Source organism: Sciurus carolinensis, chromosome 11 (assembly GCF_902686445.1).
Source record: "Sciurus carolinensis chromosome 11, mSciCar1.2, whole genome shotgun sequence".
In the NCBI taxonomy this organism is placed as follows: domain Eukaryota; kingdom Metazoa; phylum Chordata; class Mammalia; order Rodentia; family Sciuridae; genus Sciurus; species Sciurus carolinensis.
The window spans coordinates 62,955,698-62,973,957 of NC_062223.1; the positions used below are offsets into that span (position 1 = coordinate 62,955,698).

The 18,260-nt window shown below is 42.2% G+C and overlaps 1 protein-coding gene across 1 annotated transcript in view; it reads right to left on the reverse strand.

Annotated features, from left to right (window-relative positions):
* Window positions 1-18,260, reverse strand: part of Spon1 (spondin 1) — a 287,820-nt gene that overhangs the window by 249,363 nt on the left and 20,197 nt on the right. Inside the window, exon 2 of the mRNA XM_047518332.1 lies at window positions 17,587-17,693. Within this exon, the coding sequence (XP_047374288.1) occupies window positions 17,587-17,693 (107 nt within the window). The remainder of the gene's footprint in view (window positions 1-17,586; window positions 17,694-18,260) is intronic.

An 18,260-nucleotide genomic window follows, 5' to 3' on the forward strand; every position in this document is an offset into this window, starting at 1 on the left:
CTAGCTGTTCACCAGTTACCATATATGTGTTCCTATTAATTCCTGTTTCCAGATGCTTCTACTCCTGATAAGCTGTGATTCTCAGTATTCACTGCCTTTTCAGCATTTCCTTGGGCAAAGGAGAGGAGGAGGGACATAATGGTTTGCCCCATTCTGTGACTTGAGTGTGTCCCCCAAGAGGTCATGTGTGGCAGCTTGGTCCCCAGTGTGGAGGATACTTTCAGAGGTGGACCCTAGAGGAGTTGGCAGGGTCCTTGTGGACAGGGTTAAGGTAGTTCTCAGGGTACCCTGAGTTAGTTTCCCTGAGAGCTGGTTATTATTAAAGAGCCACTCTCTGTGGTCTGGTTTCCTATCTCACCATGTGATATCCACCGCTTATGCATGAGCTTCCTCTTGTGATGCCATCTATCTTGAGGCCTTCATCAGAGCTGAGTTGAGGCTGGTGCCATGTCCTTAAACTGTGATCTAAATAACCTCTTTTTTCAAAAAAAATTACCCAGTCTCCAGTACTTTTTTATGATAACATAAAAAAGGCTAATAACACCATATGACCTCAGTTCTCTAAAGCATCTAGTTACCAATCTTCAGTTTTTCAACTGTTTTCTTGTAAGGACAGAAGTGATGACTTCTAAGCTCTTCACGTGCCATGGTGGGAACCAATAGTCCTCATCCAATCTTTAAAATGCCTTGAGTTAGTATTATTCCAAATGCACAGAGAAGCTGAAGCTCAGCTGGGTTAAACTAAGAGGTCTATGCTTGTGCAGTCGTGAGGGGTGGGGTAGCAACTGCCATTAAAATGATAAAATTAAATTGGGATTCAGGTAAGTTCCTATACTAGGGCATATACATGGCACACAAGAGGCTAGCAGGTGTGCATGTGTATGTGCACATGTGTGCCTTCATATTGGTTCAGGTGAAGAAGACCTGGGAAGGAAATAGGCTGAGGATGGGGGTCAGAATACTTGTTTCTACCATTCTACCATGAAGTCAGAGTTATTTCATTGTCAAAAAACCACCTCTTTCTTGGGTCAATTTTTTAAAAAGTGTATACCTAATAAATTGAAAACTACTTATTAAATGCCTAGTATGTGCCAGGGGAAAGAGCTAGTGAGCAAGCAAGCCCGTAATGTCAAGTAATGTTAAGTAAAAAGAAAATTAAAGCCATGAAAATGGGATTAAGAATGTTGGGGGTATTGTTTTATAAGGTATAATCAGAAATGAACTTTTTGATAAAAGTGACATTTCCAAAGAATCCTGAAAGCAGCAAGGGAGCCAGCCTTGAAGAAATCTGGGAGCAGAGTGAGTATCCCAAATAGAGGTAGAGGAAATACAGTCTTGGAGGCATACATATGTCAATGGCCAAGGGCACGGGCTCATCTGCTCTATAGATGACTTAAGACTGTGAAGACAGTGATCAACTATGTTGGATAAAAGATGCCCAATCTAGAAGAACCTTGAAGTGCTGGAGGCATGCACCATATTGAACAATTAATCTATCAGGGCACAAATGTAAGGTCCTGAACTTTATTCCGACTTTATAAGAAAAGCACTTGCTGGATCTGGTTTGGTAACACGTGGCATATGGATGGGAACTCCCTGCAGCCAACACCCTGGCCTGCCATAGAGCAGGGACTATGGGACCTCAGGCACCTACTCCAGGGCATCTGGAGGGACAGTTTTGAATTCAGGGGGGAACCAAGACAGAGGAACTTTAAGTCAAGGTCATGTACCCTCTAAATGTAAGCTCTGAGTCAGGCTCCTACTCAGACTCCTACTTGTTCAGGTGCAATAGAAAATTACATGGTGGTATATAGTGAGAAACTGAAGAAAATGACATGGTAGTGTGTAGTGAGGACCTGACAGCTCTTTAATCCTGAAACACGACTCTATCCCATGGAAATGATCTAAAACACAGAAATCCAATGTTCATAAGGGCAGGGATTTTTATCTGTTGTAGTCACAGCCATATCCTCAGAGCCTAGAACATGAGTAGGCTCTTATTTACTCACAAATAAATGAAATTAAAAGATTTATTTATAAAAAATACATACATTGCTAAATACCTAAATAATTTTTAAATCACCTAAGTATCTGACAGTAGGTCACTGTTTCAGTAAATAATGATTCAGTCACTCTTTAAACTTACTCTATTTTTAAAAACAAGCATGATGACTTTAAGTTTTGTAAAACCGGAATTAACACTTAAGCCACCATGTTGTTAGATATGGAGTGAAGGCACATCACCCTCGTTTTATAGATGTCCAAGTGTCACACAGTGACTTACTGGCAGTTAAAAAATCTACTTAATATATACAAGATAAAAGTTCACTTTGGCAATACAAGTTATGTATTACTGCTGAACAGTTCTATCATGAATTTGAAAATGATTTCCAGACCTCTAGAAAACAGATGTGGAAATAATGCTAGTTCCCATACAGGAAAGTATGAGACCAACTCATGCCAGCCAACAAGTGGGAAGGGTCAGAAATTCCAGCGGCAGTCATCCATCAATTTGGAAAACACTTATCAATGGCCCGTGTGCCAGGCAGGCCTTGATGAGGCCCTGGGAATACAGAGATGGCCACGGCCCAGGATCCTGCCTCTGAGCAGTCTTGTAGGAGGATGGGGATTTAACACATCAGGGCAACACTGTGTGCAAAGCCCTGGAACAGAGGATTTGCCAAGCATTTGGGAGCTCAGAGATGGGGCAGAGGGACAGGTTTTAAGTGGGATGAAAAGAAGACATGGATGTCGGAAAAGACAGGAGATGGCATTTGAAGGGCTGAGACCTGGAAGATGACAGATTTGTCATCTGTGACAAAACCTGGTGTGAAAAACCTGGTGTGGTCCTTTGAACAACACAGAAAGGATTTTAGGGGACCAGGAGGTTGATTTCTGTCTTAGTTTTTTCCCCCGGAGCTACAAGATACAGACTAGAGAATAATCACGTAGACTTCAGATGCTTTAATCTTTGCTCACTGCCATTTAGTGGCTCTGTGCCCTCAAATTTTTAATACCCTCAGTGTTACCTGGCTTGTAAATGGGTTGAGTGCCTACCTGATGGGGAGGGGGTCTGATGGGAGATTGACGCATTTATTTATGTGACAATTATTTACTGAACTCTGGCTGTATATTAGGCACAGCACCCAGCACTGGGTTGTGCTGCTGTGAAAGAAACCGTTCCTGTTCTCATGGAGCTTCCAGCAGAGAGGGAAGAATCAAAGAACCATAGGAAGCAAGTAGGAAGGACCTGGAGGTCACGGGGGCAGCATCTCTACCTGCCCACACCCCTGGTGTGGAGGGTTTGCCAAAGCATGATTTGAACCTCATTTTCTGGGAAGCTTCTGCATAAGAGTAATTCTTATAGAACTAGTAATGGAGCCCAGCCAACCACCTCACACCCACATTGAACAGTTAGGGTATCATGTATCCAGTAATCATTAAATGCTGCATTTTACTTTATATCCTTCCCAATCCTATCACAGTCAAAAGAATGGAGTTTTATAAAGCCATTAAAACCATGTTGCGAGATAATATTTAATTGTATTAATACAGTTATAATATTCATTACCAAGTAGGATATAAGATCCTATATATAGTATGGTTCCAATATTTGCTTAAAAAGTCATAAATAATATAAAATTATATCTTTAGATATATAAAGTGACATTTATAGACATAAATATTATCTGGAAGGACCCCAATGTTAATAGCATTTAGATTATAAAGTAATATATTTTTAGTCCCTCTTTTCTCCATATTTATCCTTTTCTGTATTTTCCAACATGAAACACAGCTGTGCTCTGTTGTGTGACGTGGAACTTCAGGCTGGAAAGGTAGGTGGTTTCCAGACTCAGGGTTTGCCTGCTGCGGGGAAAACCACTCTTCGTCTTTTCTGGTAGCAGGCACCAGAGACCAGGCTGTGGAAGCCTGAGGACCGAGCATCCCTCCCAGACACTCCTACTGCCAGGCAAGTGCTCTACCACTGAGCTCCACCCCTAGCCATTTCCCATTCTTACATATGATTCCGCATGGAAATTTTAAGAAAACTCAGCCTCAAACAAGAGGTATTGACATGGCTTTGAAAATGTGTCCTTGTGATGGTTCTTTTAGCTTTGCGGCTCCCCAGGGGCACTTGACACTGTGTGAGTTCCTGAAGGGAAGGGGAAGGCCCAGCATGTCATTTCTCCCCTGGCTCATTTATTTTTTAATAAAAAATTTTACTGTGTCCTTGCAAACCTCTATGGACTTGTCAAAGAAGATATGGTGAAACATTAAAACGTGACACGTTTTAAAATAGTGAGGAAAGAAGTAGAGTGGTCTTCACATATACAGTTCCTCTTCATCCCTTGTCCATTTGCAAACTTCAGTCACCCTAGGAAATAGCTAAAAAGTCATCCTAAGGGCTGGGGAGATAGCTTAGTTGGTAGAGTGCTTGCCTTGTATGCACAAGGACCTGGGTTCGATCCCCAGCACCGCAAAAAAAAAAAAAAAAAAAAAGTCATCCTAAGCATTCTTTCTGTGCTCCCAAATCAGCGCTCACTCCCCATTTTCTGCAAATGATTGTTTTCTTATTTGCACACGGGCAGCAACTATGGTACCCAGCATGTTAGGTACTATAATACAGTTCTTTGCGGTTCTTTCTGTATGGGTCTCTTCTGTCTATGTCGCATGTAGGAAAAAATAGTATTTTCCTACAGACGAGGCCACCTCTCTATCTAATATCTAGGTTCATCTACAACCTATTGTGATCCTACACTGTCAATGGCATACAGGTTCTGCTGCAGACCTTGATCTCCTGTCAGTGGGGACCACGTCTTATTTAGTTATCTCCTTATGCTCAGAAGCTAGTATGGTGTCCTTCACATAGTTGGCAACCAATGCATTCATTCATTCATTTCAAAAAGTATCTACTGAGGACCCACACGTACCTCCGTGCTAGTTGTTAGAAATGCAGAAAGGAACAACAGATATGACTTTTCCCTATAGCTTGACGGGGCACAGTCAATATTAAACAAATAATGCTACAAACAAATAATTATTAAATGTAATAACCACTCCAAAGGAAAAATACCTAGCTGAAGAAACGAATAAAAGAACACACTTTGTATATCTTATATTTCGATATTCATTCTCTGGAAAGGTGTACTCTACAGAGAATGAAAGGGAGGATTGTGGGCTCTCTCAAGGCAGATTAAGCATCCCATAAGAAAATCTAACTTCTCTGCTCTGGATGCCTGATCTTAGGATGTACCCTGAGACCTCATTAGTTTTCTGTGATCCTAGCTCATGAATAACTCATTCTGAACTTACAGGCCACTAAAAGTCCTAGGGTAATTTTGTTGTTCGTTTGTTTAAAGTGCTGCTATAAATCCAAATCTCCCATCTGGTACTTGTGCAATTGGTCATTTGGAGCTAAGTGAGTGACTTTCTCTGTCCCTTTATTAGGTCCCATTTTGCTAGGTGCCCAAATCCTATGATGCTCAGTCCTGACTTTAGATGTGTGTTCCTCTTGTATCCGCAGCTACAGCTACAGGATAGAATGCCCATACTGGGTGCTGAAAAAGTGTTTGGAGAAATGTGGGGTGATATGGGGTGGCAGTCACCTTGTAAATACTCATCAAAACCATAAAAATGTCCATATCTTTTGTTTTTTAATTACACTTCCAGGAATCTATTTTTCAAGTAAATATCAAATAAAAGTTTATGCAAGAAAATATTACTTCATTACTTATAATAGTGAATGGTAAATTTAAAAATCCCACATAGGGAACATGATAAACTAGCTTAATAAGAACATGTTTTCTTACAAACTTAGAGAATTTCTGACAACAAGCTTGCAGTAGTGTTCTATTACTAGAAGAATGTGTCAAAAACACTTTTCAAGTTCTAACATGGCTCAGAATCCATTAGATACTAATAGAATCCATTAGATTAGAATCCATTAGATACTAATAAATAGCTATCATTCCTTAATGAGGAGATTGCAAGAAAAGTTTAAAAATTGGTAGTTAAGCACACAGAAGCATTAGTTATAGAAAGATACTTGTCCATATGGTGTTATAGGGATCTTTTCAGAAAAAAAAACCATTGTTTTATTGTGAGACTCTATTCTTGTAATTGCCAGACTGTTACTAGTTAATTAACTACAATTAGGTCTTGAATTAAGCACCTAAAATTAAAAAAATAAATAAATAAAACAAAGGCCTTTAATTAAAAAAATTAAAAAAGCAATAGTATTATAAATTAGCAACTTGAATTTTAGTGTAAAAATGCACTTAAAATTATGTCAAAAATTTTTTGGGGGAATACTGGGGATTGAACCCAGGGATGCTTAACCAATGAGCCACATCCCCAGCCTATTTTATTTTTTGAGACAGGACAGGGTCCTACTAAATTGCTCAGGGCCTCACTAAGTTGCTGAGACTGGTTTGAACTCATAATCCTCCTGCCCCAGTCTCCTGAGTTGCTGGGATTACAGGCATACGCCACCACGCTCAGTTCAATAAATATTTGCGTGCCTACTCTATGCTGGACATATTCACTGCTGGGGTGGGGGACATAGCAGCAAATGAGACAGATTAAAATCCTTGACTCATGGAATTCATGGTTCAGTGGAAGGGGGCTGATAGTACACGAGTCAATAAGTGGAATTAATAGCATGTCAGGTGGCTGTAAATGCAATGGAAAAAAACTGAATGGTGGGGCGGGGAGGAGTGAGACCCACCCACAGGCCGAAGGGGCGGGGCAAAGGTTTACAGGGGGTGTTCAGGACAGGCTTTCCTTGGAAAGGAGGAAAGAACAGAGACCTGGAGGAGGAAGGACAGTGCGTTGGGCAGCTGGCTGGTCCAGAGCACTCAGCAGAGCATTTAGTTTTTAATAACATAAAAGGTAAGGATGGTGAGTTACTTTTGTACAAACGGTACAGTCTCTGAATTCCTTTTCCCTTTCAACTAACTGTGGGTACACCCAGTAAGCTCTAAAAGGGAGGCTCCACGTCTCTCCCTTCTCTGGCAACCAGGGACAGACACTCTAGCCTGCCAATGCCACCACCCTGGGACCCCACCCCCTTCCCCCTGGTCTGCAGGTGGGGTGGGAGGTGGGGAGTCCTAACCCTTACTTCTCCCCTGTGCCAGAAAACCCATTCCCTTCCCCTAAGTTGAAGGCGGCACTGAAGTTCGCTTTTGCTGAGCTAGTACTTGGTTCTCTGGGAAAGGATTCACTCATGTAGAAGCAAATAACCCATTCTCAGAGGCTCTTCAAGAGTTGAGAATGTAATCTTTACCCAGATTCAAAGAGAGTTTGAATTTTATTGTGGCTAAGTCCTCAAAGTTGTCATATTTAGAGTTAGGGTGTTAGGGAGTATATCTAAGTACACGTCGATTTCTATTTCCTTTTAAATTCCAATGGGTTTGTAGTTCCATTGCCTGCTCCTGGTTTAGTGGGTGGCCTGTGAGCTGCCTCACTTGTCAGGAACAGAGGTAACAGAAGGGACACTCAAAAGGAGGACAGGTCAGTTCCATGACCACAGGACGGTCTCTAGTGTTCTCGCCACAGTACCCTGCCTCACTAAGCGCCAGGTACGTGGGTGCTGCTCAGTGAGTGTGGCTGAATACAAGAATGGCCCACAGATGACAGCTGTGGTGCAGGGAGAAGACACTTGTCTGCTGGAGCCGGAAGGCCTGACAGAGTGGCCATGTCTTTTAGAGGCAGGAGAGGTACGACGGGCCTGGGCTGTGACTCCTACCCCACAGTCTGAGGCAACGGGAACCAAGTGGAGCCATTGTAATTCCACAAGGGCACAGCTCAGGTGGGAAGATGGATTATGAGGGAAAAAAAACAAACCACAGAGTTTGGTCCATTGCAATGTTAAGTTGCTTTGCTGAATTTACTTAACCCCTTGGAGATTCAGTTCATCCTCTGAAAAAATGGGGATAACAAAACTAACCTCACAAACTTGCCATAAGAAATAAATAGGGAAAATGGTATAAAGACCCTGGTGCAGAGGCTGCTATCAGAAAAGGCCCGAGTAGGCCCTCGTTTCACTTAGCGTGAACACGTGGGGTGGTAACAGCCAGGGACCCGGAGCCATCCTGCCTGGGTTTGAATCCCAGCTTCACCACTTACAGCTGGTGGTTTTAGGAAAGTTACTTAATTGTTCTGTGCCACCAGTTCCTCAGCTGAGAAAAACAGGATAATAATGTGCTCACCTCGATGTGCTGCTCTGAGGATTAGATCAGCTAATGAGAGGAAAGCACGCAGAAGAGGGCCTGGCACCCAAGCACTGAGGAAGTATTTGCTGGCGTGATGACTGCATGCGAAGCATTTCGTGTTCTTCTCCTGCTCTGATCCCTCTCAGGCTGGCAGAAGTGAAGGGAGGATAGATAGAGACAGACAGATGTGTTGTGTGGTGTCTGGGGCTCATTACAACCGCAGTTCCCTAACCCCAGCAGGCACCAGATTCACCCTGAGGGCTTGTTGAAACTCAGGCTGTGGAGCTCCACCCTCAGAGTGGCTGATCCCCTGAGTCTGGGTGGGCTGAGATTTTGCATTTCTAGAAGTGCCCAGGTGGCGATGCTGCTGCTGGTGAGACCATGCTCAAGCACCCTGCCAGGTAACAAGAACAGGTGACAGAAGCTCCAAGAGGAGGAGGAAGGAAGAACCATAAGGAGATAGGAGCTTTGAAACAGTCCTGCTCAGAACTGAGCTATGGACACCAACAAAAGAGGCACTTGTTCATTCATTCATTCAGCAAATATTCACCCGCTGTGCACCACAAGCAACACCGGTATTCACCTATCAGCTGCAGGGACAGGGTGAATCTGAGCAGAACAACACAGAGTTAAAGGACTTATTAAACCAGAACAGTGTTAAAGAAAGAAGCCAGGTCTCCATTAGGCCTTACTCTAAGCATCTTTGGTGTGTGTGTGTGTGTGTGTGTGTGTTAGAATATACATAACACAAAATTTACCATTTTTAAGTATATAACTCAGAGATACCAAATACATTCACATCACTATGCAACATCTATCTCCAGAACTTTTCTCATTTTCCCGAACTTTATTTCCATACCCATTAAACAATAATTCCTCATTTCCTCTGGCCCCTGTCAACCACCATTCTGTTCTCTGTCTTTATGAATTAGACTATCCTAGGTATCTCACAGAAGTGGAATCATATAGTATTTGTTCTTTCATGACTGGTTAATTTTACCTAAGCATAATGTTTACAAGGTTCATCCACATTGTAGCATGTATCAGATTTCCTTCCTTTTTGAGGCCAATATTCCACTGTACAAGTGAACCACGTTTTTGTCTATCAACGGGCAATTGGGCTGCTTCCATCTTCTGTGCATAATGCTGCCACGAACATCAGTGTACAAACATCTGTTCCTATCTCTGCTTTCAATTCTTTTTTAAAAAATTTTATAATGAACATTTATTTGACAGACTACCTTGTAGATTCTAAAATCAAACAACTTCTTACTTCAACAATAGAACCTGCTTGCTATTCTTTGGGGTATATATGGTAAATATTATCATAAAGCCAATCAATTTTGCTTTGGTGAAGATTAAGTTCATACCCCACCCCAACACACATGCATTCTTTTCTCTTCTTAGACCTTTACCTCTCCTGCCACTCAGGTACCTATGTCTTTCAGCTGCCAGAATCTGATAAATCACGTACACCTCCAGACAAATTACACAAGCTCACAGGGATTATATTTTAAAGTATTCTAGGCCGGAAGCAGGCCTGCATCTCCCTTTGCCGGTAATGGCAACCTCAGTGATGCACTATACAAACACACCTGTGCCAGGAGTGGATTCTCTATTGTAAGGAGTTGATCATCTCTGGAATAAGACAGCATGATGGAGCTGGCCATACTGCTTGCTAAAGGCTTAGGCAAGTGATTTAACCTCTCTTGTTTCAATTTCTTGGTCTGAAAATGGGGATAACAATTCCTATAATACTAGGGCTATTTTGAGAATTAAACAAAGATAAGATAAGCCAATTAAACTAAGTTAAGGTAAGATAAACTAAGACAAGGTAAAGGCTTTAGCATGGTGCCTGGTACATGGTAAGTATTCAATAAGCACAAGCTGCTCTTCTGGATACACAAAAAGAAGTTCCTTGCCGTAGGAGGATGTGACAAGGAACATGAAATTAACAGTCTCACTAGTTCAGAAACCTAGAATCCCAGACAATAGAAAATAAGGTTTTTTTTTTTTATTATTTTATTTTTTTATTTTTTTTACGTTTACATAGGGTAATGATGTTTATTTTATTTTTCCCCTCCGCCCCACCCCTCCCACCCCTCTTTTCCCTCTACACAGTCCTTCTTTCCTTCATTCTTACCGCTCTCCTTAGCCTAACTCTAAACCTAACCCTAAACCTAATGCTAGCCCCTCCCACCCCCCATTATATGTCCTCATCCGCTTATCAGCGAGATCATTCGTCCTTTAGTTTTTTGAGATTGGCTTATCTCACTTAGCATGATATTCTCCAATTTCGACCATTTGCCTACAAATGCCATAATTTTATCATTCTTCGTTGCGGAGTAATATTCCATTGTATAAATATGCCACAGTTTCTTTATCCATTCATCAACTGAAGGGCATCTAGGTTGGTTCCACAATCTGGCTATGGTGAATTGAGCAGCAATGAACATTGATGTGGCTGTATCTCTGTAGTATGCTGATTTTAAGTCCTTTGGGTATAGGCCAAGGAGTGGGATAGCTGGGTCAAATGGTGTTTCCATTCCAAGCTTTCTGAGGAATCTCCACACTGCTTTCCAGAGTGGCTGCACTAATTTGCAACCCCACCAGCAATGTATGAGTGTTCCTTTTTCACCACATCCTCGCCAACACCTATTGTTGCTTGTATTCTTGATAATCGCCATTCTAATTGGGGTGAGATGAAATCTTAGGGTAGTTTTGATTTGCATTTCCCTTATTACTAGGGATGTTGAACATTTTTTCATATATCTGGTGATTACTTGTACATCTTCTTCTGTGAAGTGTCTGTTCATTTCCTTAGCCCATTTGTTTATTGGATTATTTGTATTCTTCGTGTAGAGTTTTTTGAGTTCTTTATAGATTCTGGAAATTAGCGCTCTATCTGAGGTATGGTTGGCAAAGATATTCTCCCACTCTGTAGGCTCTCTCTTCACATTTCTGATAGTTTCCTTTGCTGAGAGAAAGCTTTTTAGTTTGAATCTATCCCAGTTGTTGATTCTTGCTTTTATTTCTTGTGCTATGGGAGTCCTGTTAAGGAAGTCTGATCCTAAGCCAACAAGTTGAAGATTTGGACCTACTTTTTCTTCTATAAGATGCAGGGTCTCTGGTCTGATTCCAAGGTCCTTGATCCATTTTGAGTTGAGTTTTGTGTAGGGTGAGAGATAGGGGTTTAATTTCATTCTATTGCATATAGTTTTCCAGTTTTCCCAGCACCATTTGTTGAAGAGGCTATCTTTTCTCCATTGCATATTGTTGGAACCTTTGTCTAGTATGAGAAAATTGTATTTATTTGGGTTTGTGTCCATGTCCTCTATTCTGTACCATTGATCTACCTGTCTATTTTGGTACCAATACCATGCCGTTTTTGTTACTATTGCTTTGTAGTAGAGTTGAAGATCTGGTATTGCAATACCCCCTGCTTCGCTCTTGCTACTGAGGATTGCTTTAGCTATTCTAGGTTTTTTATTCTTCCAGATGAATTTCATAATTGCTTGCTCTATTTCTGCAAGGTACATCATTGGGATTTTAATTGGAATTGCATTGAATCTGTATAGCACTTTAGGTAGTATAGCCATTTTGACGATATTAATTCTGCCTATCCAGGAACATGGGAGATCTTTCCATCTTCTAAGGTTTTCTTGAATTTCTTTCTTTAGTGTTCTGTAGTTCTCATTGTAGAGGTCTTTCACCTCTTTTGTGAGATTGATTCCCAAGTATTTTATTTTTTTCGATGCTATTGTGAATGGGGTAGTTTTCCTAATTTCTCTTTCTGAAGATTCATCACTTATGTATAAAAATGCATTGGATTTATGAGCATTGATCTTGTAACCTGCTACTTTACTGAATTCACTTATGAGTTCTAAAAGTTTTCTGGTGGAATTTCCAGATTCCTCTAAATATATAATCATGTCATCAGCGAACAGGGATAGTTTGAGTTCTTCTTTTCCTATTCGTATCCCTTTAATTTCTTTGGTTTGTCTGATTGCTCTGGCTAGAGTCTCAAGGACGATGTTGAATAGAAGCGGTGAAAGAGGGCATCCCTGCCTTGTTCCAGTTTTTAGGGGGAACGCTTTCAGTTTTTCACCATTTAGAATGATATTAGCCATGGGCTTAGCGTAGATTGCCTTTATAATGTTTAGGAATGTTCCCACTACCCCAATTTTTTCTAGTGTTTTGGGCATGAAGGGATGCTGTATTTTATCAAATGCTTTTTCTGCATCTATTGAAATAATCATGTGATTCTTAACTTTAAGTCTGTTGATATGGTGAATGACATTTATTGATTTCCTGATGTTGAACCAACCTTGTATCCCTGGGATAAAACCCACTTGATCGTGGTGCACTATCTTTTTAATATATATTTGTATGCGATTTGCTAAAATTTTGTTGAGAATTTTTGCATCGATGTTCATTAAGGATATTGGTCTGAAATTTTCTTTCCTCGATGTGTCTCTGTCTGGTTTAGGTATCAGGGTGATATTGGCTTCATAGAACGAGTTTGGTAGGGTTCCCTCCTCTTCTATTTCATGGAATAGTTTGAGGAGTATTGGAATGAGCTCTTCTTTAAAGGTTTTGTAGAACTCGGCTGAGAACCCATCTGGTCCTGGACTTTTCTTTGTTGGTAGGCTTTTGATGACCTCTTCTATTTCATTGCTTGAAATTGGTTTATTTAAGTTGTGTATGTCCTCCTCGTTCAGTTTAGGTAGTTCATATGTCTCTAGAAATTTGTTGATGTCTTCGAGGTTTTCTGTTTTGTTGGAGTATAGATTTTCGAAATAGCTTCTAATTATGTTTTGTATTTCACTCGTGTCTGTTGTGATGTTTCCTTGTTCATTCCGAATTTTAGTAATTTGAGTTTTCTCCCTCTTTCTCTTTGTTAGTGTGGCTAAGGGTTTATCAATTTTATTTATTTTTTCAAAGAACCAACTATTTATTTTGTTAATTTTTCCGATTGTTTCTTTTGTTTCGATTTTGTTGATTTCGGCTCTGATTTTAACTATTTCCTGTCTTCTACTACTTTTGGTATTGGTCTGCTCTTCTTTTTCTAGTGCTTTGAGCTGTAGTGTTAAGTCGTTTATTTGTTGATTTCTACTTCTTTTTTTGAATGCACCCCATGAAATAAATCTTCCTCTAAGTACTGCTTTCATAGTGTCCCAGAGATTTTGATATGATGTGTCTTTGTTCTCGTTTACTTCTAAGAATTTTTTTATTTCCCTCCTGATGTCTTCTGTTATCCATTCATCATATAATAGTGTATTATTTAGTCTCCAGGTATTGGAGAAGTTTCTGTTTTTTATTCTGTCATTTATTTCTAATTTCAATCCATTATGATCTGATAGAGTACAAGGTAGTATCTCTATCTTCTTGTATTTGCTAACAGTAGCTTTGTGGCATAAAATATGGTCTATTTTAGAGAAGGATCCATGTGCTGCTGAGAAGAAAGTGTATTCGTTCTTTGTTGGATGGTATATTCTATATATGTCCGTTAAGTCTAAATTGCTGATTGTGTTGTTGAGATCTATAGTTTCTTTATTCAATTTTTGTTTGGACGATCTATCCAGTGGTGAGAGAGGTGTGTTAAAATCGCCTAGTATTATTGTGTTGTGGTCTATTTGATTTCTGGAATTGAGAAGGATTTGTTTGACGTACGTGGATGAGCCAATGTTCGGGGCATAGATATTTATGATTGTTATGTCTTGCTGATTTATGCTTCCCTTAAGCAGCATGTAATGTCCTTCTTTATCCCTTCTGACTAGTTTTGGTTTGAAGTCCACATTATCTGAGATGAGGATGGATACTCCAGCTTTTTTGCTGTGTCCGTGTGCATGGTATGTTTTTCCCCATCCTTTCACCTTTAGTCTATGGGTGTCTCTTTCTATGAGGTGAGTCTCTTGCAGGCAGCATATTGTTGGATTTTTCTTTTTAATCCAATCTGCCAGTCTGTGTCTTTTGATTGATGAATTCAGGCCATTAACATTCGGGGTTATTATTGTGATATGATTTGTATTCCTAGTCAATTGACTCATATTTGTTTTTGACATGATTTGGTTTCTCCTTTGTTTGGCTATTCCTTTAGGCTAGCGCCTCCTGTTGCTGATTTGCATCGTTGTTTTTCATCTCTTCCTCATGGAATATTTTGCTGAGAATGTTCTGTAATGCTGGCTTTCTTTTTGTAAATTCCTTTAGCTTTTGTTTATCATGGAAGGATCTTATTTCTTCGTCAAATTTGAAGGTAAGTTTTGCTGGGTATAAGATTCTTGGTTGGCATCCGTTTTCTTTCAGGGCTTGGTATATGTTGTTCCAGGCCCTTCTAGCTTTTAGGGTCTGGATTGAAAAATCTGCTGATATTCTTATTGGTTTCCCTCTGAATGTAATTTGGTTCTTTTCTCTCGCGGCCTTTAAAATTCTGTCTTTATTTTGTATGTTAGGTATTTTCATAATAATGTGCCTTGGTGTGGGTCTGTTGTAATTTTGTATGTTTGGAGTTCTATAAGCCTCTTGTACTTGGTTTTCCGTTTCATTCTTCAGATTTGGGAAATTTTCTGTTATTATTTCATTGAATAGATTGTTCATTCCTTTGGTTTGTTTCTCTAAGCCTTCCTCAATCCCAATAATTCTTAAATTTGGCCTTTTCATGATATCCCATAATTCTTGTAGATTCTGTTCATGATTTCTTACCATCTTTTCTGTTTGGCCAACTTTGCTTTCAAGATTAAATAATTTGTCTTCAATGTCTGAGGTTCTGTCTTCCAGGTGTTCTATCCTATTGGTTATGCTTTCTATGGAGTTTTTAACTTGGTTTATTGTTTCCTTCATTTCAAGGATTTCAGTTTGTTTTTTTTTTCAGTATCTCTAACTCTTTATTGAAATGATCTCTTGCTTCCCGTATTTGGTCTTTTAACTGTTGATTGGTGTGATCATTTAATGCCTGCATTTGCTCTTTCATCTCCTCCTTCAATGCCTGCATTTGCTCTTTCATCTCCTCATTAGCTTCCCTGATCGTTTTAATTACATACATTCTGAACTCCCTTTCTGACATTTCTTCTGCTGTGCTGTCTTTGGGTTTTATTGATGTAGTATCTAGGTTTGTTTGGGACAATTTCTTCCCTTGTTTTCTCATATTGGTCAGTTGTCAGTGGGACCCTGAGATATTGCAGTTTTCCACTATTGGCTTATAGTGTCCCAGTAGATTTCCAGTGTATCACCTCCCAGCCTTCAGTAGCCTGATGTCTTGGAGGAATCTGATAAAGCAGCGCATCCGAAGAAAACTGCCCCTAGCCCCCTACTGGTTCCACGGTTTGGAACTGGCTCTGTGCGGAAATGCTCTCACTGTGGGCCTGCACCGTGCAGCTGGCCATGTGGGAAGAGCCCACTGCCGGAGTGTGGAAGACTACCTTGGGAAGACTCTAGCTGCCCTGCCCGGCTCCGATAAGCCACCTCTATCTGGGCCTGCCACCCGGGCTGAGCTTTACCCAGTGGGCAGACTCACCCGTGGCTCTATTTCAGTCCGAGTCTCTCAATGCCTCCCCCTCTTAGCTCCTGGGTTCTGGAGCGACCGGGGGTGCAGTCTCCCTCTAGGCCGCCATCTTGGATCGCCCCGTGAAGAGAGCCTGCAGCCGGAGTGGGCAGAGCCGCCTGAAGAGGTCTCCGGCTGCCCTGCCCTTATCCCTGAGGCTGCTTGCAGATCGAGGCTCTCCGCTGGTTCTTTGCCGGAGTACACTGCGCTGCAGCGGCTCCGGGACTCGGAGCCTGCTCTGGTCAGAAAGGCTCTCACTAGCGGGCCAGTTCCGTTTCGAGAACCTGGAGAAGCTGGCTGTGTGGGCGGGGCCCACCGCCGGAGTGCGCAGGGCTGCCTGTGGATGACTCTAGCTGCCCTGCCCCGCTCCGATAAGCCACCTCTATCTGGTCCTGCCACCCGGGCTGAGCTTTACCCAGTGGGTAGACTCACCCGTGGCTCTATTTCAGTCCGAGTCTCTCAATGCCTCCCCCTCTTAACTCCTGGGTTCTGGAGCGACCGGGGGTGCAGTCTCCCTCTAGGCCGCCATCTTGGATCGCCCCGTGAAGAGAGCCCGCTGAAAATAAGGTTTTTAAATAACAGGTTTCAAGATTATAACCTGGCCCCAAGGATTAAAAGGATGCCTTTAGCTGGGCACGGTGGCACATGCCTATAATCCCAGTAGCTCGAGAGGCTGAGACAGGAGGATCGAGGGTTCAAAACCAACCTCAGCAAATTAGCAAGGCCCTGAGCAACTCAGTGAGACCCTGTATCTAAATAAAATACAAAACAGGCTAGGGATGTGGCTCAGTGGCTCAGTGCTCCTGAGTTCAATCCCCAGTACTCACCCTGCAAAAAGGATGCCTTTAGACAGGGAAGATATTTGGGGGCAGTGTCCTCTCAGGAACCCACAAACTGTACCAGTGTCCCCAGCAGCCAACTGAGTATAAACAATCTTCCCAAGGTTTTTCTTTTTTTCCTTCTGAGTTTGCAAATGCCAGATAAAAATGAATTCCAGAACAATGGAATCCAGAAATGGTTGCAAGAAATTTGGCCAGGCCTTCCCGTAGGATGGCCCCAGTCCTTCTGGGATGTGTTCTGACAACTTGCTGGCCCCTTCCTAAGCCTCTGAGAGAGCTGATGTTCCTGCCACTTCCCTTGGAAGAATATTCCACAGTGAAATATGATTCACTGTCAGGCCCTTGCCTTTGAGATTCCCTTTCTTCTCTTGACCCACTTTCTTCTCACTGTGCCCTTTTGTACAAAGTCAAACGAAGCCTTGCCTTGAGGAGCCTGCTCTGGGAGGACTGACATTCAAAGACCATTACCACCTCTTAAACTCAGCCCTGTTCATTTAGCCAAGCAAAGCATGTGTAATTCTTTTAATCTTCCCTCATAAATCAATCCCTATGTTCCCTTAATAGTCCTTCTCCTGTGCTTTGAACTCCCTCCAGTCTGGCTGTCCTGGGCTCTTGTTCCGTTTACACTTGAGAATTACCAGTCAATCATGAAATGCCTGCGCAGGGGAAACGGCAGGGCCTAGCCAGGGTTCCAAGAGCGCTCACTGCGCTGGCTGCCCGCGCCAAGGGCACCGCGAGCCCAGAGAAGAGCAGTGCCATCTGCCAGGACCCAGCGAGCCCTGTGGGTGGTCAACCCCACTCAGAAAGGCATGTGCCACCTCCTCCGTGAGGGTCTTTCACATGGAGCTGGCCCACCTGGCCAGCAGTCAAGGAGCTGTGTGAGAAGTCACCGGAGACACTGCCCCTCTGCTTTCGCTCCTCAGTGTGTCCACTTTTCACGTGGCTCCCACCTGTCAGGGCAGGAGGATGGCTGGAAAACCCCAGGGGGTCCTACCTGGAAGGAGCCTGCGTGGTCCTCTTCCTTTTCACCCTCTCTGTTCTCTTTGAGGGCGATCAATGTGAAGCCTCTGAAGTAGGAGGGGGGAGCGGCTGAAAGTGTCACTGTGAGAGAGAAGAGAGCACCTTGTAAGCGGAGGGGTCAACTGTGCTCCATTTGTCAAATGGGATGGACAGAGCTCTCCATCAGAGTGTGCCCCTGAGGGGCAGAGGGGCAGAGGAGAGTGGGACTTACCTGTGGAGTGGAAACCTACTGCCCTTTTCACCCAGCACCCTCAGACATTTCACAACCTGCTAAATGCCTGATCTGCTGTCCTAGAAAATTTTTGAACCAACCATGGCTGGGTTGAGCTCTCTCTCAGTAGAAAATTCCTCATCAGAAACTTCTATCTTGACAATTATCTCTATGCTTCCATTAGATTGGCTTGAGAGACTATCAGACTCCTTTAGAACACCTTTTGTGGCAACTACTCCATGTTCTACAGAACACATTTCCTTTTTCTTGTGGAAACAGCTAACCCCATTTCCCAGCCTCCCTTGCAGTTAGGTCTGCATGTGCCCAAGTCTGCCAAGGACAGACATGATAGAGTCTGCTTCCAAGTCTGGCCCTGACAGACTTTTCCATGATCCTCCACTCTCACTCGCCCACCTCTGCCTGCTGAATTCAGGAGA